Genomic DNA, 26662 nt, shown 5'->3' on the forward strand with positions numbered 1-26662 from the left:
GGTTCTTGGAATCTGACTTGGAATGCAAATAAAAAAGAACTTGAGAGTCAAAAATGAGATTTTTTTTCTTTAAAATGAAATTAGTAGCAATAGCCATATTGCCGAACAATAAATAGTTATTTTACAATTAAAATTTCTAAAGCTTAAAATCTATTTTTTAACTCTGTATTTTAGTGCATTCTTTTAAATAAGGGACTACAACTGTTTGCTCTTACAACAACTTTGAACAGTTGTGACAAAACCTCACATAATGCCACCTGAAAAAAAGAAAACTGCTTTTTATTTTCAATTGGTATAACAAACATTGAAGAGAAACAATGTCTCCAATAACACTGAAGAGAAACACAGTCTACTACAAGACAGACCTAACACAAACAATTTTTAATTTTATTGTGTACTTTGTCCTTTGAGTTCATAACTCATAGACCAAAGTTTATGCAGTTCTAATATTACATTTTCCTTCACAAAATCAAAGCAGTATACTTTCTAAATTAAAAAGCTTTCAGTGGTTTCACAAGTTTCCAGAAGATGATCAATACAGTGATCATATAAAAGGGTTTTAATGTATTATAATGTCACAGCTGTTAGCTATAAAATTTTGGACCTAGCAGTGCTGACAAGTTTGCACTGAGGGTAAGTGTGCTCTGCGGTCCACAGGTAAAAGCATGATTTCAGACTTTTGGGCTCAGTCTGCTTCTTTCTTTCCATATGGATGTCAGACAAACATGGAGTTAAAAAAAAAAAGAAATTGCTCAGGAATACCAACATAGTTTCTGCAGCCAATTTTGGAAAAAAAAAAAAAAAAAAAAAAAAAAAAAAGATAAGCTGTGTTACCAATATTTATTCTCAGACATTTGCATCATGTAGCCTCCTAACAGTAACTAACACACATTTCTTTTCAAATGTTTCTTTTGGGACTGAGCCAACAAAACCAAGCAAGACTATAGAGAAATGTCAGCCCTGAAGACCAGACATGTTTGCTGGAAGACCATGCTTTTAAAAAGACTTCATGAAGACTGTTTATATTATTAGTGGAATGCCATAGCATAGAAAATTCCATGGGGGAAAAAAAAGAAGTTGTTTTCACTCTAGATATGCTTACTAGGGAAATTTAATCTCTGACCAATGGAAAGGTCAAGTGCAGGCAGCATTAATGTCTTTTTAATTTAGGTAAGGGAACAGCTTCTATTTGTTTCAGAGCATGATGCTCTTACACCGTTTCTATAGTAAATTTATAGCTATTGTGAGAAAGACAAACTTGCTGTAACAGAGCACATTTAAAGTGAAACAAAGCCTCCTTTGCTGTAAGGTGATGGATGCTTTCTACTGATCCCATGTTTATTGGGTATATGTTAATTCTTGACATCAAAGACACAACTTTTAGGCTTGGTTCAGAAGAAGTGTTGGCAACATGAAAAATACTAGCACAGGCTTTTTAGACAGCTTAGTTCCTGCTTAAGATTACTAAACAAAAACCCCACAGTTTCTCAGTGGATTATATGGGGTTATATGAGATACAACTATGTGGTGTAACTAGACATTACTTCAGACTACACTTCACCCGCCTGGACTAACCAGTTCTCTTTTTCAAAGGGAAATGTGGAGAAAGATTTTTGAAACTTCAAACTTTCAAACATTTTGACAGTACTTCCAGCATTTTACCAATCCCTTCAAAAGTCAGGGCTCATTTTAACAAGATACACCAGATTTGTGCCTTTTTTTTGTCATCCTGTTTCAATTCGCAGGACAATGGTAGTGTGCCTTCCAAAAGCAGAGATACTGTTCTGTCTTCAGTGTGCTAGTACAATGTTTCTGGCCTACTGATGGATCCAAGAGCTCCTGCTTGCTTCTTCATCCTCTCATAGCATTTGTGGAGACACAAACAGTCATGCAACCCTGAGATCAATACTAGACTTGGCAGTTGGCAGAGAGATTTCAAAGCATTTTAATTGCTCTTTTGAAAGTGCAAGAAAACTTCACAGCTAGACTGTCTTGGCAGAATCTTTAAAGCACCACAGTTTTCAGATGTGAAAGTTTGAGCTTTTTTTTTTTTTCCACTCCTTCAATAGTCTGTTTGTGAACCAGAGCACATCCATTTATTAGCTGTTTCCTATTATTAGCAGGAAACAGTTATTTTAAAACAGAAAGCATACTGAATCTATCTTTTTTGACTGTCCCTTATTGCCTCTGAATTACACAACTTACATAGTGGAATGTCTTTCAAAGACAAAACTTCAGCACTATGGAAATAAGAATGGACTGGGTGTTGCTTGTTGTCTGTGATTTCACAAATTGTCTTGAAACTGTTTGTCATGCCTGGAAGCAAGCTAAGTGACAGAAGAGCCAAGATGATAGAAAATCACAGAGAATAAATGAATTATATTTGCTGGTTTTTCCATTTTTTTTTTTTAATTCTGTTGCTTTTATCCATTCGAAACAGACATAGCTTTGTAAAGTGCTTTCAGATACTCTGCCCTATACTAATGAACATTGGTTTTTAGTTGTGTAAATCAGAAAAAAAAATCCAAGTAAACCCAAGGGAAAAAAGAACCCAGCTCTGCAAAATGCTAGAAGAGCAGATCTCTTTTTACCGGACAAAGATTTTGCAAGACTAAGGTCAACCAAGTCAAGAGGAAGCTGGAACAAATATGTAAATTGTTTAAAAGCAAAATTAATTACCCAATGGGAATATTGTTTCTAAGGAGCACTGAACATTCTCCATTGTCTAAACAGTGAAGTTTTAGTTCAATTGCAAGTTATTGACTTTAGGAGATAATCAAATTTCATGGTCTGTCTTAAGCAGGAAGTCAGAGTAAATTATTATCTTTTGGCTATCAAGTTCTATTAATACAATTAAGGAATCTAAGTCAAATCTAAATATTTGAAGATTTTATGCTGCAAAAATAAAATCCAAGGTGCTTGTGTTCCTGGATATGAGAAACACGACACCTGGAAATTCTTGTTTCCTTCTAACAGGCTCCTGACCTCCCTATTTTGTAATTCATACTCTCCATTTCCAGTCACAAGACACACAGGAATAAAAGCTTCTAATCACATACAGGTTTTATTTCACCACTTCCAGTAGTAGGCTTTTTTTCTGCCAGCTTTGATTCCCATTTAAATGAACTTTTTAATCATGATATGATAAATCTATCATTGATGTAATTACTCTTTATCCAGTATTACAGCTGTCAGTGGGTGGGTGACAGCTACAGCCTGTATTTTCCTTGAAGTAATTTCACCATAACTCTAGTGGATATTTGAGAAGGTATGTTAAGAATATTTTTGAATTTCCTTCATAGTAGAAAAATTTTATCTGCATCTTGGCCTACAGCCCAAAATCTCAGTTGGAGAAGAAAAGGCTGTATATATTGCACATTCATTACATTCAGAGGGAGTATACATCCTGATGTTTAACTTCCACACCAAGGAATAAAGGTAGAAAAACTTTCAAGAGAGTCACAGTTTTACACCAGGGAGTTAGTTCTGTTCCCTAGGTTAAAATAATGTAATGTAAAGTAATAAAACCTATTTTGAATTTACAGTTGACGTTCTTTTTAATGGTACACCAAGAAAAAATTTTTTCCAAGATTTTTTCTTCAACCTTTTTTTTTCAAACTATGCCCACCAGTCATAAGCTGGGGAAAGAATTAAAAAACGTAAAAATGGTAGGTCAGCACAGCATTGCCATTTGAGGGTTTGCCTCTGTTTTCCATCAAGCTATCTGAAATACCCTGGTTGATCTCAGAAGCTGAACGGAGAAGCCTTGTTCTTGGTAACCACACATTTCTTCACTATCATTCTATTTGAATAAATCATAATGTCCGAAGCAAAATATACATAGCTTGTTTTTTAATTTTGAGGGACACAGACATCCACTGTGTTGAGAAGTAATAGAGCTAACCACAAAGTACAAACTGCCACTTTCAATTTCTCAAGTTTTTATCTTTTCTCCACATTTGTTGTTGATCAAGACTGGACAAGACAGGTCCACGGAAACATGGCTTGGAAGAGCAGAACCTTATTGGACTACTACTTTATCTCAAAATGAACCAAACCAACATATGTTGACTGCTGCATATACTAGCTTTATTTCTTCAGAATGTGTAAAAGATATTTTAAATAGGGAGCCTATATTATACTTGGTAAACATTAGTTTCTTCAGTGAGGGAATTTTATGCTTTACTGGCAGTAGGAATACAGACATGGCAAGACGGGACACTTTCAGATAATGTATAAGTATCAATATCTCTTTCACTTTCTGTAAGCTGGAAATACGCATTCATTAATATGTTAAAGTGTCCAGTTTGATTCTATTTCTTTTATTCTTATTTTTTCTTTACTGTGGAAGGATAAAATCTTATTTCTTTATCATTCTGAAGCAATTAAAAGAAGAATCTGGCTCCTAATCTTCCGCACAAAAGCATGGGCCGCAGGAGTCTCAAGACAGAGACTTTCCACACAGCAGTTTATTCCTGTTTGTCTTCTCAGATGCTTCCAATATGAATGACTAGCCATAGCTCTCAACTGTACTAGTAAGCACAAAAAGGTTAAAGCAAACTCTTCTTTGTAAAACAGGAAACTAAAAGACAGCAGGACACCACATTCTCTAAGTAATATTTGATAAAACCAAAGTAAACTTGTAAAGGATGAGAGTGTGCATACAAAAGCAAATAAGGACATGCCTTCTAGCATGTTGCCTCCCGTAAAATGTTTCACCAGTGCCCTCTAAATCCCTCAGAACTTCAAGGTAAAAATTGTCAAGACTTCAAATTCCATTTTTAAAATTACTCTGCTGAGGAATTTTGGCTCAGTACCCAAACTATAAGAATTGGATATTTTTAATGTGGGATGCCTCTTTCATTTTTTTACAGATATAAACTGTGCCCATAAAACAGCAGGTTCAATGAAAATGGAAGATATGAAGCACAAAAAATGAAATATACTCTTATGCAGAACTTCCAGTATTGGATTACATCACTGCAAAACACCAATGAAGTCCAGAATTTAAAATCGTAATTAGATAAGAAGGATGAGAACATTCAAGAAGAAAGAAACCCCACAGAGAAAAGGTTAGGATACTTTATATTCCAAGTGAAGACAGCTTAACAAAATCAAATATAATCTCTTACAAAAGGATAATTATTTTGTAGAGGTATTTTCAAGATTCAGACTTAAGGCTCAACCAGAACAGTGTCTTTGGAAAGGCCAAACCTGGTAGTCAAGAAAATTTACCACAACATATATTTATCAGAAGATATTTTATTGCCAACAAATACAAAATTGTTGCTCTTGTTCCCTGATGTTTCTTTTTAAAGATAAAGCTTTTCCTTCACCACATTTAAAGACCTGTAAAGACAGCATTGTAAAAAATAAAACAAAAAAGGAAAAATTGCGACAATAAATTAAGTGAGGAGGAGGAAAGCCCAACACACCAAGCAGAAAATGTATTAGAAACAACAGAAAAGTTATGAAGTGGAATCAAAGTATCATATTATGTTCTCCTTCCAAGAGAAGTTCAGGGGTTTTGCACATGAAATAAAATAGCAGCAAAGAAAAAGGGCAAGTACAAGTGCATTTGTGTCCCACTGGAACTTGTTTTTATTAACCAAAACAGTAGTACTCATCAGAATCAATTGTGGGATGCTTTTGCAGAGGTTGTGAGTCCTCCATAATAGAAGAATCACTGAATTGGTCCATATCTGAAGGGGTTTGGTGACCAGGGACATCATCCACTAAGGTGTCCAAATAACTCCCCACTGATATTCCATCCAGTCCATCACTACAGTCTTGTAAACTGTTACAGCTGCCATGGAGGGATGTCTCCTGACTTTCCAGCAAGCTGCACAGGCTGCCACTCAAACTGCTACCTCTGCTGGCAATGGCCTTCTCTTCAATCATCCACTTGATTGATTCAATACTTTCATTGATGATGAGTAGCTGGCGCATAAGCTTCACATCAGTGGCTCGGAGATTAACCTACAAGGCAAACGTGATTAAAAAATTACTCTTTTTTTTCAAAATCAAAGTCTAAATAGCAGACTGAAGGCAATGAATGGGTTAAAAAAGCACACAAAAAAATCCACCTTTCACATCTAGGACAAATCTATTTAAATAATTAGTAAAAAAAAAAAGTAAAAGTTTTGCTATACTAACACTTTCAATGAAGTTCAAGTGGGAACCTGATCAGGCTACATAAGCACTCCATTAACAGGAATGCTAATCAATGACAAGACTTGTACACACGCTAGTACAATACTATTTAGATGAGAAACACAGCTGCTTTGACAGCTCTTGGGGATAGCTTTTCATTATTCAGAGAAGCAACACAAAAACCCATTTCCATTTACAAGTACTCTGAGCTCCTTAGCAGATCCAGGCAGCTAAATATTCACCCCAAATTTCCCTTATCATGGTTACTTGCGTAACGTAAAATTTTCAGATGTGCATCATTTGGAAAAAGGCTTGTGGACTTTTAACTTTTATTCACACTACACCTGAGTTCATGTTGCAAGCTGGTGTATAAACATCTGAGAGCTGAAATATTGAACTTACTGAAACTGTAAATTTCAAATTATTTAAACCCATATTAGATGAAGGTGTTGAGTTCACAGTCGACCATTTATTATAGATTAACATAAAGAGCAACAATTTGCAAAAAATAACTAAATAAAAAATACACATTAAGCACAAAGTCCTACTTTCCAACTTAGTTGTGGTGGTTGATGCATACACACAGAAGTGTTAATGGTAAAGTACAGTGGAATATTACAGTGCTGCTTTTCACAGGTATATTTAAGTTAACTGACTTCACGTTTTCCTTAACAGACAAACTTTATAAGCCACTGTTTCACTCAAATTTCCACAATGAGATGACACATAAAGGTGAGGCCTAAGGGTTTTATTTGTTGCTTCTTTCTTTTCAACTGAAACATCACAAGTATTGGCAAAAAAATCTGTGTGACCTCCTATTCATCACATGAAACAAGTAAAAATACTGACAAGGTAGTCTGACAAACTGAAGATGATTCTGGGTTTGACTATAAAATCAAGTGTGGAGAGCCAGAAGCTACTTCCATCCATACTGTGAGAAAATAATGGTAGTTTGTGACCTAATCAACTCTCCAGCCCTTTCCAACAGGACCTCAGGACTACTAAATGTTTGACATCACAACAGACACACTTCCAGTCTCATCACTTCCAGAGTAAGAACTCCACCTAGATGAACTTTTGCCACAGTGCCAACATAGGGCATGCATGCTTAAAACCACTGGAAAGCAGACACTAGTCATTTCAGATTAACTCATAGAGATACCATGTCTAGCATGTAATTTGTGTCATCTTATCACATGTTCTTACATCCTCTAATTGTACTAATCAAGCATACTACATGCAGATATGTCACTGCTTTAATACATGCATTTGGAAAATACTTTCCCTTGTATATAATTTGAGTGTACCTCTCTACAAAAATGTGTGCCATAATGTCTGATACACACACATGTATTACATGCTTTTCTTCCACAGGGCACTAACATTTTAACTTTCAGATTATTAATTCAAAAAAGACAATACAGTATATCGAAAATTTGAATGTCTTCACTCAACTGAAAAATAAGGAAGGAAACAAGTAAGATCTGTTATGCCAGATGGTAGACATTTTATGCTGTTCTCCGAGTCCACAATTATTATACAGAAATATAGCACCTGTATTGTTCATCCAGAATGGACTGGAATGCAACCAGTATTCTCAGGAAGCAAAGATCGTATCTTGTTTTGCCAAGAGTACAATCTGGACATGGCTCTTTCCATACTCAAATGCCATCTTCTCAATATCCTAAATTCCACTGACCTGGTTCAGTTGTTCAAAAAGTTATGTTAATGCATTTTTATTCTGTTAGATACTGCAGAAGATTGTACTGGCTCTGGCTGCAATGCTTCTTAGCAGCCATTATGGTGCTGCGTTCTATATCTGTGACTAAACAGTGTTGACAGCATACCAGTGTTTAAGCTGTTGCTGAACAGTGATCGCACAGCATCAAGGCCTAAGCTGTTGCTGAACAGTGGTCGCACAGCATCAAGGCCTTTTCTGTTTTTCACTCTGCACCCTTAGTGAGTAGGCTGGGGCTGGGAAAGATGTTTGGAGAGGACAGAGCTGGGACAATTGACCAGAACTGACCAAAGGGATATTCCCTGCCATATAATGTCCTGCTCAGCAATAAAATCCATGGGTTTGGTCTTTCCAATGTAGCTGTTGCTTGAGGACTGGCTGGGCATAGGTCTACTGGTGGGAGATGGCGAGTGACTGACTTTGCATCACCTGGGTTTTTTCTTTCTTTCCTTCACTTATTAAACTGTCTCTATTACAACCCATGAGTTTTTCTCGCTTTTGTTCTTCCAATTCTTTCCCCCGTCCCACTGGAGAGGGAAGTGAGTGAGCAGCTGGTGGGTGCTTAGTTACTGGCCAGGATCAACCCAACACAAAGATTTCAAGCTTTGCTAGTAACATACTGCGTAACTCTCACATGTATTCCCAGTCTCCCTCCCCAGTCCCCAGAATGACTTCTGTATTATCCTCAATCCAATATCACAGGATTTAACATAGCTAACCTGGTCCTGTGCAAAATAGCTTTACCATTCACAGTTTTAACAATATTACCCATCTATCATTGTTTCAGATGTGAGATTCTGAAAACAGATTGACCATTTCATAGCCCTTCTGCTGAAGCCAGTTCTTCTACTCCTACCCATAAATCACATAAACCATTTGCTCAGCAATGAGGCTGTCATAAAAGCAGCAAATTACCTGACTTCTCAAATGCAACTACAGACTTCAGTAGCTTGCTGAATATAAGCAAGCTTGGAGACAGCAAATTTCCCAAAAGACTGATTAGGGAAATGTTTAACAGAACTAGCACCAATATGCCTCTAATGAAACAGTCCCCTTTTAGATGAAGTAGACATCTCATAGATTGCAGATTCAGTTCACAGGAAATCATTTTTTGCTCTAAATACACCCACAGCTTCAGCATTTCTGTGGAACAGCCTTACTGGGAGTAATTGCTTGCATTCCTGCATACTTGAGTCCTCCCCTTCCAAGCTACCATGTCATCCCAAGTCTCCCATATCAAGAGTGTGCTTTTCCTAAAGCAGACATTAAAAAGTAGTCCACCAAGTGTCATCTTTCTTTAATATGGTTTACTTCAGCATCTGCTTGATAACACAAAAATGTCACTATGACATTTCTTGCTTCTTATCTGTTTTAGCCCAGATACAATCACATTAGATCGTACTCACTTACATACCTGCAACCCATGTACAGTAAAGAAGTCAGTTCCAAGATGGTTCAGCTAAAGGGACTAAACACAGTAAAATCTCATCACATTTGACAGCTCCATTTGTTATGCACAGTAACAGGTGCATTTTTGAAATAATCTAAACAGAGTGTATCATAGCTAATACAGGTATTTCAGAACAGTTTCTACAGTTGCTCTTTGAGTTAAAGGTAGAGCACAGCACCACAACAGGGAAGGTGTGTATGAGTATGCATCAGTCCTCAGCACAAACTTGTGGGGTACAGAGGAAACGAATTGTGACAAGAGAGCAAAAAAGAAATTCTGGTTACAGGCTAGCTTTTATATCTTTTTGCCTAGTTTGTATAATCATAATAGTGCAGATCCCCAGGAAGGATTGTAAATGTTTAACATTAAATAGCTAGTCATAGCAAGAGAAAATAATGAAATTAAAGTGACAGTGAGCATCTTTCAAGTAACACAGTCTGGCAGCACAGCTGAACAGAACAGATTAGCATTCAGACACAACCAGATCTTAAGTCTGGAAGGGATAACTGGCCTAAACACCTGGCTGTGCTTCTCTCCCTCTCATTCTGGTTGTTGTAACAAGATATTTCTTCCTTACAAAACTAGCCTTGCTTATGGTCTTCCATAATAACATCTGCAACATTGTCATAATTTATTCAAGAGAATTTATATATATACAAACATACGGACATCTGTATACATATATGTATGCACAGATCTATACAAATATTCATGTTATTTTTATAGATACAGTGTTTTTAAAAAAGGGCTTGACTAGGTTATTGGTTTTAGGATAAAACTCTTAATGACCAGGGCTGTTAACAAAGACAATTATCGCTTCCTGGCAGTCACCCAAAATAGCGCATTAGCTATCCCTAGCTTGGTCACGTTGCTTTTGGATCAAAGTCACACTTGCACTCTGACTACAGGCAGAATGGACTTGTGTTTTCCTGCTGCATGTTCTGCAGACACAGCTTTCAGTCGGCTCCAAACACAGTGGGTCCCCTTCCCCTCCAAAAATGACAAAACTAAAAATTCTGTTCAATATATCCTTTTAATCTGTCAAAGTGGTCCACAACTCTAGTTCCTTTCTGCAGATTACTTTCTTTTTGATTCCTGGGGTCACATGCTGCTGCTGCTGCTTCTTTTAACTACAGGAAGTCTGCAGGGATATTAATGGTAACCACAAAATGTGGTCTGAGGAAAAGATACTCCTAAGTTTATTTTAGGTTTCATTTTTTCCTCAACACCTTTATGTTGTGTGTTGTAAAGAGCCCACTAGAAAAAGGAAAGGAAATGAGTGAGCCTGAATAACAAGGTGTTTCCTTCAAGACAAATCTTTTAGCCAGAGCACAGTAAAATAAGTCACTACAAGACACAAAACCTTAAACTTACAGGTTAAGGGATTCAGGGAGCTATTTAAGTCACTCAGCTCAGAAGCTCTGCTCTGCACAGGATCTCGAGCAGGACTCAAACACTAACCTAGGCTTGGCTACTATGGAATGTGCATTTCTAAAACAGTATAGTTTTGGACAGATATTCCACAACAAATAGAAGCTGGATGGAAACTGTAGCAAAATATGGTACCCCACTGAAAGCCACTCAGAAGTTCAGCACGTGAGCCATCTTGCAGAAGAGAATCAGCACGTGAAGAGGTTAGATAAAATGGGCACTGGAGCCAATTCCATCTGTTGTTAAACACTGCCATACCCATCTCTATCACCCATTTTACAAACAGAATTTCAAACCAGTAGAATCTTCCCATGCCAAACAGATGTGCATGACCACTATGGCTGAGGAGTATTAATGCTACTGCTGTTTTCCTTTCTCTAGGGTGTGTCAGAGACAGCTTTCCACTTTCCCATTCCATTTCTTCTATTTCCCGTGTCATTCAGGATAAACAGCTTTACGGTTACCCAGCTATGCCTACCTCCCCTTTCTTTTTTTAAAGGCAGATTACCTCAGTTTTCCACAGAATAATGAATTCCATTATTTCATTTGAGATGTAACACACACAAAAAAAAAAATCTAACAATCAATGTCCAAATAATAATTTGTTTTGAATTCTCAGAAGTCTCTTTCTTTACAAAAGCTAAGTTTATTCCACTTTCTCCTAGTGTTACTTTTGCTATTACAAACACGGAGTAACAATTTTTAAAGTAACTAAGACAATTAATACCCAAGGAGAAAGGTGAGAGTGTGAAAAATAAAATAAACATTCATTGGCAATGTTGAATTATTTAAGTCTTATAAAGATACAAATTTAGTAAGCAGATATAAAAGAATATAAAACTCATCAATAAAACCTCATCAACCAATTCTGTGTGAGAATATACATAACAAGCTAAAGCAACCAAAGTCCAAAATTCAGAATATGTGAATGCAAGCATCATTTAATTGGAATCACTGAGCTAACATGTTTACAACACGGATGAGTGTGGTCACACACACAGGCGTTGTTTACTAAGCAACAACCATAAACCATGAAGCATGCCACTTGAAGGTTGGCAAGCTCAGAATGATATTACAATAGCTTCATAACACAGTAAAATAAATGCTTTTTTTCCCATTTAACACGTCTAAAATAAAACCATAAATGACAGATAAGGGATAAATGTCTGCTCCTTAAACACACAGGAGATTAACAGGCTGTGCATGAGCTCCATCCTACTTTAATTAGTACATATGCATGTGCATGACTAAACTTCTTGCCTACTTCAAAATTGTCCCACTGATTCAGGATATTCGCATTCGTTTCTTCATATAATTAAGCCACTTTGGGCAATGGTGTTTCAGAATCAAGATGAAAAAGCATAAGTCCTAGACTGACTTCTGAATTTGAATGCAATCTTCAGCATCACCCGTCAAAAAGCCAGGGAGCTTTTATGTGACAGAGCGCAAGAACACAGGTTTACTATCCTTAGCTGGAAGGGATCAGCTACGCACAGGTGGAACTGTAACTGCTTGTGGGAATGTTCCACATCCACTCCACCACAAAGTCAACTGGCTTGGATTAATTCAAGCACTACAATAATTCAAGGTAATCCAATCAACCTGACACTGTATATGAGCTCTCTCATTTCTTCAATTTCTTCGTATGCATAAACAATGGAGGTGGTGACCAAAGTCTAGCAGAGATGAGACTCTCCGTCAGTTGAGGTAGGTGCTCCAATGTTCATCATTATGCCATGTGTGTCTGTGATTTACCTCACACTGATTTAGGTAAATTAAATTTCAGCCAACAGTGATATATGTAGATGAACTGCTTTTTGCACGTCTGGTTTCTTTCAGCATGGGCTTGTGTTACAATGTATTGCTGGAACATTTTCCCACTTCTTTCCTCAAGTCTTTTAGGCTTGTGGTAATCTTCAGACAAGAGAGCACATACAAAAGCTACATATACAAAAGCTAAATTTATGTGACTCATCATTGATTTGTAGTTGCAGTTTGCTGATCTAGTATATTTCTGCACATTGAGCAAGTTACACTGACCCTTCTCAGCTGCACTTCCATAATGAGTCACAATAAAAACATTGTGGCAGGTTACAGAAGCAGTCTTGATCGCTTACTTTTTGCTGTCTTTTGCAAAAGAGATTATTTATAGAGATTTATAGAGATTGTTTCTCTTGAAGACTCCAAAATTGTTAAAACCCCCATAGCAGATTTTTAGGCAGCATTCATTACATTGACTAAAGTTCCAGCTGTTCAGAAAGTGAGCAGTCATTAAATGGTCAGTTTCTGTCTGCGCCCTTGACCTTGCTAGTTCAAAAGCTCTAGCCTAGCCATGATCTTGTTTGAACCTCCTGCAGTTCCAGTGCAATCCTGCACCAAATGCTTACAATAAATATTTCTACAGGTCCTTCTGTAAAATTCGGCAGCAATATAATAGCTTTGTGAGCAGTATTTTTTAACTAGGAAGGAGAGACAGCGTGATTTGACATCAGCCAGAAGAGGATTCTCCTTCTATAAGCAGAGCTTACCAAACACCCATCAGCTAAAGCAAGGAAGTCAGCAGGCCAGATCTGAGCCACCGCCAGAATAATCAGGAGACAGAGCAACTTCACGAAGGAGCAGTCGTATTATCTTGTCTGTCAATCTGTGCGGGTCCATAGTATAGATTTTTCTGGACATTTTCACCTCTGTCATAGTAGACACATTTCTAAGGTTAGATGCTGCTTTTATGACAGCAGTATGGGATATTTGGAAACATTCAGGAAAAACTTCCCATAGTGTTAGAAGCTTTTTGCTCTTCTCAAACCCCTACATTTCCTCACTGCTCCCTTTCATGTTCATTCAACTAAGCTTTAAGATAATCAGGACCTTCCTTTTACATTCATTCATCCTTCTGAGGCTGGATGTTTATCTTTCTGCATTCTGTGGTGCTTCCATATTTAACGAGCTGATTTAGCATTTATTTTATTTGAGCAGGAGGTGATGAAATAGGGACTTAGCTAACTAACCTTTATTTTTTTCTTGCTACTTGCTTTCTGATGTATAGCATGTTTCTCTCTGGTAATCATTGTCATATCTACTTGGTAGGTATTTAAATTGTTTCTTATTTTTCACAGGCACTCTAAGTACCAGTCTTTCCGTGTTATTTAATCCCTCCTCTGACCAATAACCATCATCCACAGCATGGGGTGCAGATCTCAGCTTCTCCTACACCACTCTAGCTCATGTCATATTGCTCTTTTAATAGCTAAACCTGCTCTTAGCAAAGATTTCTGCATAGCAGACTACTGGGGCAGTGTGGCTTGATGCTAGTTCAGCAAAGAATATTAATCATAACTATCAATGCAGTTACCAGAGGTATGAGTAGAGTGGGAAGGAATCAAGGTCATTGGTTACATTTCACATTTCTCCTTCTACTAAGGAAATACTGGCTACTAAGCTACTTGGGGAGCGGAAATAAGGTGCAAGACTTTCACCAGATGGCTAGGAAAAGACAAATATGGCCTTTGCCAATAATCAAGAGTGACCTGGGAAGTGAGAGAACTAGACAAGGAAATCTGGGACATGACAGAGTTGAACTAGAGAAGTATGGTTGTATTTCAAAAGGGCTGGTTAGGGCTCTTCTGAAGTAATTTTGTCATTAATCTTCAACAGAATACAAAAAAAATAATAAAAATTAAGGAGAGAAATGACAAAAGCCTAAACATCATAATTGTTGTTTGGGTTGCATTTCTTTTTCCTCTGAAATGAGAGGACTGCTGCTCTGCACTGGTGAAAGCATAACCAGCTATATGAACTGATGGTCATCTGCCTATGGGGAAAACAGCAACTGTGCCTCCACTCCATTTCTTCAGTCAGAGCAACTAGTGCTAGGCGCTAATGAAGACGTATGTAAATTCCATAGGCATTTGAAGTTGGAAGAAAATTACTGTTGCTTCAGCATGCTAGTAGTACTGCTCTTGTCTTGCAAAGAGGCTTTCTCCTCTACTGTTGCAGGATTTACAGTTTTCTCCTATGAACTGTGTAACACTAGGAACCTGCTACAGGCCACCACTTGAGACTAAAATACTTCAGTGTATGGCACGATTTTCCCAGGACATATGGATAGCCTGTTAGCAGTTACAGTCGTTGAAGTGGCCCTGTGAAGGCAAAATGCACTTGCAGTCACAGATCAGGAAAAGTCCTCTAAAAATTACTGCTCTGGCTTCACGTTCACTCCTGTCACAACTGCATAGTTTTGACAAGACTAGAACAATAGTCTGAAGTTGGAGTTTACAGTGACTCCTTGAATGACTTCTCCAGGTTGTCATGTTTTCGCACAGACCCATCTAAATTCTGTTACTCAGAAAACTGTCCTGCCCATGGAGAGGATTCTTCAGTACCAAACTACATGGAAACACTACGTTGCCACTGTTTTATCATGTACTTTGTTCTAGACACACATCATTTGGCTTTGACCAACAGAAAAAATGGTCTGTATTAGCAGCCAAACTTAAAGAACAAATTCAGGCTTGCGATGTGGCTGGAACGGGCCTTTTCCAGGCACCCTTATTAACTTATGTGTTAGTCTCATCCCAGGAAAGATGCTAGATATTCACTTCACTAGTTTTCTGAAGAGGTGGCAAACCAATGCAGATCCTATTTCTGCTTACACAGAAATGCTTCACAGTTTCCTCCTTGCTGTCAGGACTGTTTTTCCTAGTCATTTATAATTATTGGAAGGGTTAAGGTCAGAATCTGAAGCTTTGTAAATTAAAAAATCTTTTCAGCAAACACTCAGTATTAAGAGAGTTGTGTCCAATGTTTGTTATGTCTCATAAGCGCATATCCAAGTTATAAAAAGCAGTGCAACCATTTCAAATAGAACACTTCCTTAAACCAGTGGAAATTCGGTAGGAAAACAGAAAAAAATAATACTCAGAAAAATGCAAAGCAACAGAGCTGTCATACCTTTGTTTCTACCTTGGGGTAAAAACGTGGGAGCCTGGAAACACTCAACACATTTGTTACATTATAATTCTTGGATGTGTTCTTCCATCTGTATCTAGAGAGAGGTAGGTTTCATGGCCAAAGCAGCAATGTGATTCTCTTTCTGGAAGCATTTTAGTCATGAATTCAGCTGGTATCTAACAACAGTGAACAAAATTACAAATTAAGCCAGTAAATTGTTTGTAAAATCTGAAACTCCCAGTAGTTAAATGGCAATTTAGCATTGCTTTACAGGCACTAAATGCTTTCATTTCACCTGGCACTGCACCCAGCAGGGCCATACAGTAGTGTGAGGAGTTTATTTTACAGCACGGTAAATGGAACATTCAGATAACTTCTCCTAGCAGCTTAGCTATTCTGTGTTTCCTGTTAATTAATAAATGTGCCATACCATTCCCTTGACAAAACGTAAGTATTAAGAAATGGCAGGTTGGTGGGGAGGGAGGAGAAGGATTAGTTTGCTGAGAGCAGGGGTGCATAGTTCTGCCAGTATCGCTCTTCTCCATGTTTCTGGAAGCTCTGGGAGAGGTTGCATATTCTGACAAAACAGAGTAGCTAACTTTAACACCTGACATACATATATTTTCTAGTGTCCTCCCCTTATCTCCTCTTATGGAAGAAGGAAAACCTCCTTTGGAGGAACTTTGAGGGGGGAATCCTCAGACGCATTTTATTCCACACACTCATCTGCGGGTAGGCAGCCAGAGGGACTCACTGCTGGAACACAGCACAGGATATTTCTGAAATAACTGACCATCCGAATATGCTTCTAGATTTGAAAAAACTTGAGCTGTGTTGTTTATACCTTTCAAAGCTGTAATACAAAGTGGCTTACAGACCCTCTGGATGTATTTTGGTCACCCTCCAGACTAGGGCTCCTTCTAGTTGTTTATCACGAACATTTCCCCAGCAGAGTCAAGCATCTCTTGAAGCTTGCGAACTGCTGAACAGCTTTTCAGAACTTGTTGAAGAGAACGTCTCAGGATGTACCTACTGGGCCCACTGGTCACTTTGGACACAACCCAGCTCTCACTAGAGAAAAAGACAGACATGGAAAGACATCCATTGACACCTAAGCTGTAAATGACTGTTGACAAAGAGAAAACATGCTAAAAGCTGTGAAAAAGAAGGAAGATTACTTCAATAAGTATAGTTAAAATCTTTCTCCAAACCACATCCTTCAGTACTGGTTACTTTACAAAACAGAGTCTAGACATGTTGCAGGCACAATCCTTAGTGATATTTTAATTTGACAGAAGCCACTACATAGCTGTGAATTCAGTAACTACTGAATTAAGTATCCTAGTCAGACACCTGTCTATTACAGGAAGACAAACAGCAATGCCATGTGGATTACAATATAAATGTTTCAATGGACACACACAAAAATATTTTCTCTGTCATTCTAGGTTTTACTCCTAGCACAGCTACAGCTTGCTATAGACTCAAAATAAGTGCATACTTGGCTCTAGGGATACCACGGCAATTTGTATACTTAACATGGCTCTGTGCATCATGGTACAGCGTAAAATCAAGCTCAGAAAGCAACTTACCCTCAGGGCAAAGCTTACTACTTCATAATCAGCATTACTACGGTGAATGCAGGCACAGAAGGTTTCCCAGCTAGAGCTGGTTTGTAGTCATTCAGCTGATAAAGGAAGACTCCCTCACAGTCATATCCTTAACTGCAAAGGACAGATATGCAGGAATGTTTTATCTTCTACATTAAAGAAACATCATTATTTTAATTATTTATCTCCTCCTTAGCTTTTATTGCAGTCATATATTTCAGAACAAATATTTCAAACTCTTCCTCAAACTCTGTAGCAGTCACTCCTATCCAGTTCTCTCTCTAATCCTTCCCCAGTACTTGAACAACTTATCCCATCTGCCACAAAAAAGTTAATGTTTTCCTTAAGTGGCCGAAAAGACCAAGATACACAGGTTTCAAATTCTTAGTACTATGATTCCCTTTCAGCACTAACTGGAGTTATCCAATGACAAGGATGATATTTCAAAACTGTGCTTGAAAACAACCACAGTACATACAAGGCTACAGGACAGCAAGACAGAACAGCTTAAGTGACCAGAATACATCCAGACTTTCCTAACAAGAAAACCAGGCATATGAAAGTCTTACCAAGTTTGGTGTGGGTTTTTTTGTTTTTTTTTTTTCCTCCCCTAAGCATTCAGTAAACTAATCAGCCAAAACTGGGTAATCTTGCTCTTCAGAATTTCGGTGTTGATGGACACCCTCACACTTCATGCCAAATTCAAGTTTCTCCTGCCACCTTCTTTAGTTGCTTTTAACAGCTGCAATTAACAGTTTTTTCAGCATTGTAAATAATGTAATAGCTTTTGACAAGCCTGGAAAAAGCCATTTTTGTTGCAGTTATTTTAGTGCGATATTTGGTCAAGCTATTTCTGAGTCATCACAGCTTATAAAGTCATCACTTTCCTATGTATCTCCAGTAGGTTTGCATTCACAAAAACTATGCTAAAGTTTCAAGCCTGTTAACTGCCTGTTACCTGTGTTTCAGTAAGAATTTAAAATTATCTATACAGAAGATTACAGACTGTGTAGAGGACAGATCACCTGATCTGATGTGGCCTTAGCATTGCTTTCCAAATAGTTACAGACTTCTCAAATTAAGAAACTAAATGATACGCTGATGCCATCTCAGTGTCCAGTTGCCCTACTAAATACCAGCTCCCGTTCCACACCAGTGTGTGGCTGAAGCGAAAATTCAACACAGAGAACAACTAGCATGAAGGCAAAAAGTAATCCATCATGGGTAAATGCTGGTAACTAGCAGTCCCACTTATGAGAGTGAGGGCTGGAAAACAAAGGCTACAAGTCTGCCTTCATAACAAAACATTGCCCTTTTATTATGAGATTGCCCATAATTTTCTGTTCAGACTTCTTCATCTATTCAAACAGCAGTCTGAGAACCATCTTTTGGAGCTGCTTACATGTAAGATGCCCAGCTTCCATGGTTATAAATGCAGGTGTAATCCAAGAGAGAAATTGCACTCAATTTAATTAAATTCTAACTCCTTTTCAACAGCTCAGATCCTCTGTCTTTTTACTCCTCTAACTTCATCCTCATTTGGACCAGATTCCAGTGTCCAGCCTCTCTTCCAGGACATGGACAGAAATGAAACAAGAGGAAATAAACATGCCCAATGTGCAAAGTTTACTAGGTTTTGAGCTTGAAGGCAAAGAACAGACAAAGGGTCTTGTAACCCTTAAAAAGTAAGTTGAAAATGTATTTTTCTTTAACTATTTGCTGTTAGGGGAAAAAAAAAGTATCGAACAGTAGAAACGCACTTGTTCACTGTCACCTCTGCTCAATATATTATTTCGTCTTGTGCTTTTCAAGTTTGTCCTGCTCATACACAAAAGGTACTTTTTAATTATTGTTAGCTATAAGTATCCACACAAAACAAAGTATTCACAGAAGATGATGATGATCAAAGGGCTGGGGAACCTGCCTTCTGAGGAAAGACTGAAGGAGTTATGTCTTTTCTCCCTGGAGAAGTCTCAGAGGGGACCTCATCACAGTATTCCAGTACTTAAAGCTCTGCTGCAAAGACGATGGAGGGTCTCCCTTCACAAGGAGCTCCATGGAGAAGACAAGGGGCAATGGGTACAAGTTGCACCAGGAGAGGTTTCATCTTGATATAAGAAATAAATTTTTTACAGCAAGGACAATCAATCACTAGAACAACCTCTCCAGGGACGCGGTGGAGTCCCCATTGCTGGAGGTTTTCAAGATGTGACTGGACAGGGTGCTCGATAATCTCATCCAGGCTCCCTTTTCCACAGAAGTTGAACCAGATGATCTTTTGATGTCTCTTCTAACCTGGGCTATTCTGTGAAAATCATGCTGTTCTGTTGATTTCATCAGAAAGTTTGTAATCTATTTGCTAAAAGCTATTATAAGTCACTTAAACTGTAGAGCACTGTGCAGAAGGGGTTTAGCCTTCATGTTTTTTCATTGCAAGTTATCAGCAATCAGACTTCAAAGCCAAAATGCTTCCTCTACCCTTGAAACAAAGTAATCAGGAAAGAAACACCATGAAATGATAATATATATTCTTTGAAATAAGGGCTGGCAAAAGACTCATCTGTACATGGGCAGTCTAACTGGGAGTCTCGAGTGAAGTATCCCTGACATGCTGTGACGATCCATACATGAGACAGAAGCACTTGTACTGAAGTGTTTCACACTGATGCTGCTAGGTAAGGTATCAGCAATGTTTCATAGACTCTTGGTCAAGCAGTAGCTAATAATGTAAGCACATATTCCTCTGTACTTCCTGGGGACTTGAACCCTTCAGCGGCTGCCATAGCTGAATGAGACAGCCAATAAGCACTGGCTGAGTACAACATGGAGATGTTCCACAATTCAAATCCTTTTGCCAGGCACTAGGTGAGATTTGCCAGTCAAAAGATATGTTTAAATATGCATTAATTTAAATAATCTTGCTCATCTTGTCCTTCCAAAGGTGGTCTGAAAAGACGGAAAACTTAGCGAAGTTCTGGTACTATAATTAGGTTGCAATTTTTTCTTGCTAGATTTGATCATTTTCCCTAAGGATCAATCTACAAATCTCTTTTAACCCAAGTATCCTGATATCACTGCCCAATCTGCATTATATGTAAAAATTAAAAACTCCTCTACTACATCATCCAAATTGGAGGGTATGAATGAGAAAAGTCGTTAGCACAATCCAAGATTACCAGATTTTTCAGTGAACTTCAGGAGGACTTGGGGAAATAAGTTCATTTCTATTTCTGTATGCCTTCCTTCTACTTCTAAGCAGAGCCTCACTTCAGGGATTCACTGAATAACTGCTCACTAAGAAATCAAGGTTAATCAAACACTCCTACACAGGCTTGAGGCTTAGCCACTAGTAATTTTATATTTAAGATTTTATCTTCAATCAAGTTTTTAAGCAAAAATTCCAATTAATCTAATAGAAAACCAGCATCTGATACACAGCTTTGCACTGCTGACTAGACACACTGAATCAGATCTTGCCTGCAATTAAAGCAATTGATGTTATCATAGAAAACAGTGAATGTAGCAGCCTGTACCTACAGCATGTGTTAGAGATATTTCAAGTCACGGTTGCTGATTTTCTTAAAAAGGTCCTTTAAAGAAACTAATAAAGGCAGACCTCCCATAACTGTGGATCTAATAAATCTAAGCAAATCTGAAGTTGTTCAAAATCTTAAGAGCTGGTAGAACAGAGTTATAGCAGCTCTGCCCTCCAACCTGCACCTTCATTTACATGTTAAGGATATGTTAAAAAGAAAAGAAAAGAATAAGAGAAGGACTGGCATTGTAACAATCATATTTGCCTTAGTTGCAATTAGTAAAAAGTACTTTTAGTTCTGCTTCATTTTGTCAGGGCTCCATGTTAATTAGCCTTTTAAAAACAGTTATACTAAAACAGAACTAGGAGAGCAGAGGGGGTGAAAACTCAGCTAATAAGAGAGCACAGGAATATGCCTCTATCTCAAATACCTTTACCCTAAATCTGACACACTCGGCTTCTTGGCAATAGGATTGTTTCCATTTCTTTATCCTTTCACCACAAAAACTGCTGCACTCAGAATACCCAGTTTGGCCTTCAGACTCATTAACAATATTTGATCCTTAACAGTGTTCACTGGAAGGAATCTCATCTAAAAGTCCCAGCACTGCCATTTACCCCTCACTTCCAAGACACAGTTTACCTTTTCTGCCTAAAATACTTTTATGCAAAGCATGCTATTTTTTTTATTGCATGTAATACAGACTATACTCTGTTTAACTTTTTTAGCTTTCAAAGAGGCAATAAAAAGTTGATTTGGGAAACTTTCAAATGAAAAGAAAAACCACACTCTCTTTCTTCAGGTGTTCAGGGAAATCTCCCTTTGAGTAACCCCAGAACTTGTGAAGGACAAATGAGGCTTTTGAAGCGGTATCATTTTGGGCTGCAGAATGAACCTCACTCATTATTTACTTCAGTGTGTAGCTGTTGAAGTCACATGTATTGAATGGTGACATGTACTGAATGACACATCAGAAACAAGGCTGTAGCTATAAAGGGTTATTATTAATCCCCCAATGGAAGATTCCACCTAAAATACCACAAGAAGAAAGAGTTTAACATTAACATTGTGACAAATTTTATACTGAGTCAAGGGCACACCGGCTAGTAGGAGGTATTCATCACATCCTAGGCTGACCAGAGCACAGCGTTTTGACCCACACTGGCAATTACATATTGTTTCTCCTGTTACTTGGTGTCCTTATGCCTCAAAGGTTTTCAGGATCCAACACAGTCTCCATCATGGCCTCGGTGGGTGAAACTGAAGGTAAAGCCAGGAAGGAGGCCTGGCCAAGCAGGTCCACATTTCAAGAAAAATACTCTGTGGTGCTTTTGTGATCCCAGTGACTACCAGCAAAATCAGGCTTGAGGGGAAAAGAACCAGACACTGGGAACAGCAAAAAGATCTGAGGAAGCAAGATGCAAGCCTCAAGGCCTTTACCCAGGATATTTACAGTTGCCACACACACACCACTGATCTGTCAGGTTCTTTAACTCAGAGTCAAAACCAGCATTTCCAAGTCAAATATTGACACCATAATATGCTTATCTCTTAACATTCCCTTGCAGCAGATGACACAGGAGAGGTAATCACTTCCACCATTTCATTCATGCTCTTCCAGCCCAAGGACATGGCAAACTCTATGAGAGAGAATTCTCAAAGCTTCTACCATCTCTCTCTTCCTCAGAAGTATCCAGTCCAACAGATACCTCTACTTTGTTCTGAAGCAAGATAAGCACTGGCTTCTCACAAACAAGATGGATGGAAGAACAGACAATCAATTTCTTTGGAAGGGCAAAGTGTGCACTGACAGGGAAGGACATGGCTCTCCAGTATTAAATGAACAAAAACTTCCACCTACTTCTACTCCTGTATGTTTGAATTTACTCTGGTCACTGGAAGAATTATATACTACTTGAGGTAAGGCTTGGTGTTTACTCCCAAGCATTACAAACAGGTTCAGGTATGCTTCCATTGTTCTTTACTGTCAGGGGCCAAACAATAGGATGTTGGGGGAACACAGAGGTATTTTATAGTAGCTATGAGCTGGAAAGCAATGAGGAAACGTAGTTAACAGTAAAATACTTCCTTAGCGCAGTCAAGAGCTTTGGGTTCACCATGATTTAAATGCAATGATAAGTCAAAACATACTAAGGCAGTATAGATAAAATTGCTTTGTTTGTCAGATTTAGTTGAAATTTGTCAGCACAGGCACAGTCATTGTGACAAACAATAGCTGTGGGAAAGGACAAAAGTTGAGCTGCATAATTGCATAATTTGTATATAGCCAAGTTTAAAAAAAAAAAAAACAAAAAGCAAAACAGAAAATAGCCACATCTGTCCAAAATACTTTTAACAAAAACAAGAACCCAAGAAAATAATGAGACAGTACTGCTCAGCATCAAAGATCAAGATGTCAGCACAGTAACCAGTGTCAAGTTTTTTTTATATGACTAGAAAAGAAGAGCCTGAATAACCTTGCTTTGTAAATGCTTACAAAAAGTTTGTCTCAAGTCTGAAGCAAGCAAGCAAAAAAAGCACAGATGCGTCTATCCAAAGTTCAGTGAGTGGTCTGCAGAAGCTGCCATCATAGCAGAACTAGAAAAAGATATCTTGATAGATGATATTTGGTTTTCTAAACTTCTAATCTTTTCCGGTTTATGCATGTTTACTACTGCAGAAGCTACAAACTACTTTTCTACATGTTCAAGGCCTCTTAGGCCTTGCAGCGAAGCCAGAGAATAATATGCTACAAAGAGGTGTGAAATAAGAAGCTAGATAGAAGTTTTGGCTCTGTTTTAGGAATGATATGCAGAAAAAAAGAGAACGAAACATAGAAAGGAACAGTGTGATTTTTATCTAATATTGTTCTTAAATTGATCAGATCTGCACAATGTCACAAAGAAAATTGCAGAGGTGAACGTAACAGATTAAGAACCTGAAGAAACCTTAAGGATAGAGGAAAACCCTTAAGTCGCTAAAGACAATAGAGAAAAACCCCAGGAAGATAGTTCACTTTCATGCTCTGGATTACAGAAGACAGCTGAGAACATGAAAAAGATGTAGACAGTACCAATACTTCATCTTTTACAAATAGTGATTATATTGGTGGTTTAATGGGCATACACAGATTAGAAGTCAAATGGCAAGAGGTCTGAGCTCAGATGTGAAAGTCAGTCAGTCACTGAAGTGACAAGGAACAGGAGAGGTCAAGGATGTTGGGACTAACACACATTCATGCTGAGGGCAGGGAAAAAACTGGGTGGCACGACGAAGAAGAGGCAAATTGAAGACTGTGACATGAAACTTGCAAGGGTAAGGTAGGTGAAGAGACCAACTTGAAAGGAAAAGGTGATGAGGCCAAGTCACTCATTTCCCCCCCCCCCCCCCCCCCTTAATAGGCCTAACTGTCATGAGATGTCTACACAGTCATTCCAAGAACTCTGGCTACCTTATTTGTTTCCGTTGTAGTCTGACATCCCTAACAGTTTTACATTATAAGCTACCTGCAGGTCACTCTACAACCCTTGTGCAAGCTTAAAATTAGAAAATAAACATGAGATATGCTGACAATGTGGAACTTAGTGTAAAAACTGAAATTCACAGTGATCATTACACTAAAATACATTGATAGTTTGATTTGTGAGGATTTTTTAAACCATATGAAGCCATAAAATAGGAAGTGTGATTTATGAATTACCACTCAAGATTAAGGTCATCTTGGCAATTAACTCTCAGAATACCCATTCTTGATGTCCCTTTTTCCCTAGCAAGCTTATTCTTTAAAAACTCTTACAAACCCACCCACCTTTTGCTTGTATATATGTGAAGTTGCACAGGGACTGATGGTATGGCATTATACTTGTTCACATAGGATGAGATCACTTTGTTTGCTGTGAACGTCCGAGTACCAAGATAGTTGCATAAAGTCATCTCAACACGTTGCCAGCAAAATCCTCATCCCACAAGATCAAATTCCATACTGTTCTTGAATAAGCTTAGTGGCAAGAGCTATGGAAAGAAATGCTACCAAAAAAGAGTCTTTTGGGACTCCGGGTAACAATTACACTCTAATAAAAATGGAAGCCAACTACGCTTGCATATCCGAAGTACTCCGCACTGTCAGAACTGTAACTGCTGAATGTTCACTAGTTGCTTGCTCACTTGCAAAGAGTGGGTTTTTGTTTGCCTTAAAAAAATGAAGCCAGTTTCATGGCATCATCAAAAAATAAATTTATTGAGATGGTGACATACAAAGTAGGACAAGCATCTGCAACAAGATATTAAACAAGTCAGAAGTTCTGAACTAAACACAGCAGAGCCCCATCACAGACCACTGGCAAAAAAACCTCTCAGACAAATTATAAATAGTTGTTTCTTCAAGAACTACTGTGCATCTTCTGCACAGTCTGTTTGGAACTAAGTAAGTCTCTGAAGACCCATGTCCAGATACTGAGTCACTGAATACAAGGCCAAATTTTCAGCCCCAAAACATCGAGTGTCTGTTTAGGTATTAGTCATCAGCAGGAAACAGGTGCAATGCAGAAAATGCATTTACAAAAGAGATAGATAAGTGCATTATTTTGTTTATTGATACACCCAGCTTTCAGTACTGTTAAGGAACTGACAGAGGAACAGAGGCCAACAGCGAGTCACTAGCGAACTGCCACTCTGCGAGAAAAAGAGACAAGTTGTACGCCCTCCACGCCGCTCGGCTGAACAACCTCCTCCTCACCTGGGCAGCAGCAGCGGCAGCGGAGGTTGCAGCCTCCCTGCTGCCACCCCAGCGGCACCGGCCCGCGGCGGTACAGGAGGGGTGGGAAGCGGCGGCGGCTGCTCGGGGGGGGCGGGCAGCACCACCCTCCTGCGGCGGGGCCGGGACGCAGGGCGGGGGGAAAGCCGGCCCCGTCCCCGGCCGACCCTGCGGGGAGCGCTGCCCACGGAGGGCCGGTGCCGCCGGGAGGGAGGCGGCCGTGCGGGAGGGCTGCAAACGCCCCAAGCGCTGCCGCAGGGCCCTCGGCCGGCGCCCGGCTACTCACCATCTCCTGCCTCAGGAGGTGAAGTTTCGTCTCCAGCCTGGCCAGGGTGGCGGCGCGGCGGCGGCGGGGGCCGGGGGCCGCGCCGGGGCCGCGGGCGGGCGCGGCGGCGGGGCGCCCCGGGAGCTCCTCCCCGCGCAACGGCCGCGCCAGGCTCTCGGGCACTTTGCGCCCCAGCTTTTGCTCGACGTCGCGGAGGTCTGGCGGGGCGCCGGGCTCCATGGCTTATCCCGGACGGGCCCGCGGCGGCGGCGGCGCCGGCACTACCCGCGGCCGCCCGGCCGCTGCAGGGGCGCGGAGGTGCGGTAATCCGCGGCAGCGCCGGGGCCGGCGGCCGAGCCGCGCAGGCGACCCGCAGCAGACATGGGGATTTCCTGGGCGAACCAGTCCCCGTCCCCCCGTCCCCCCCGCCCTTCCCCGGCCCTCCTTTGCCACCGGGTGGAAAGACAAAAGCAGGCAGGCGGGGGCGAGAGAGAAAAACTCCCCCTAAGCCAAGGGGGGGCGCGCCCCGGCCTTGCTACGGCTGCGGGACCGCGATGCGCCCCGGCCTTGCTACGGCTGCGGGACCGCGATGCGCCCCGCCAGCTGCCGCCGGCTCGCCTGCGCGCCCGGCCGCCCCGGGCAGCGGGACCCGAGTCATCGCCCGTCTCGGCCGGCTGCAACTTTAAAGCGCGCTGGCAGGTGGAAGAGGCGCGGCGTGGCCCTCCTACCGTAATGCCTGGAGAAGAGGCGCGGCACGGCGGCGGCGGGGCGCCCAC

General features: G+C 39.7%; 1 protein-coding gene across 4 annotated transcripts; it reads right to left on the bottom strand.

The window, feature by feature from the left end:
* Positions 1 to 5242: 5242 nt before the first annotated feature.
* LURAP1L (leucine rich adaptor protein 1 like) lies at positions 5243 to 26207 on the bottom strand. 4 transcript variants are annotated; one of them, XR_015701101.1, is made up of 4 exons: positions 17315 to 18423; positions 16601 to 16793; positions 15723 to 15898; positions 5854 to 5979 (listed from the first exon to the last, which is right to left on the bottom strand). XR_015701101.1 is itself a non-coding variant. In XM_087742621.1 (2 exons), exons 1-2 carry the CDS (start codon positions 26124 to 26126, stop codon positions 5605 to 5607), a joined length of 594 nt encoding a protein of 197 aa, XP_087598747.1. In that variant the 5' UTR covers positions 26127 to 26207; the 3' UTR covers positions 5243 to 5604. The 4 variants fall into 4 exon arrangements, 1 of the variants encoding a protein (XP_087598747.1); XR_015701100.1 differs by having other exon boundaries at positions 15723 to 16793; XR_015701102.1 differs by lacking the exon at positions 5854 to 5979 and adding an exon at positions 13369 to 13459 and having other exon boundaries at positions 15723 to 16793.
* Positions 26208 to 26662: the final 455 nt, after the last annotated feature.

The sequence above is a fragment of the Nipponia nippon genome, unplaced genomic scaffold (genome assembly GCF_047370975.1).
Source record: "Nipponia nippon isolate SJK-2023a ecotype South Korea unplaced genomic scaffold, ASM4737097v1 scaffold_8, whole genome shotgun sequence".
Lineage (NCBI taxonomy): Eukaryota > Metazoa > Chordata > Aves > Pelecaniformes > Threskiornithidae > Nipponia > Nipponia nippon.

Coding starts and splice junctions, on each gene's coding strand:
- LURAP1L (XM_087742621.1), bottom strand. CDS start 26,126: ATGGAGCCCGGCGCCCCGCCAGACCTCCGCGACGTCGAGCAAAAGCTG. Junction 5,980..25,907: donor ACCTCCTGAGGCAGGAGATG/GTGAGTAGCCGG, acceptor TTTGCCTTGTAG/GTTAATCTCCGAGCCACTGA.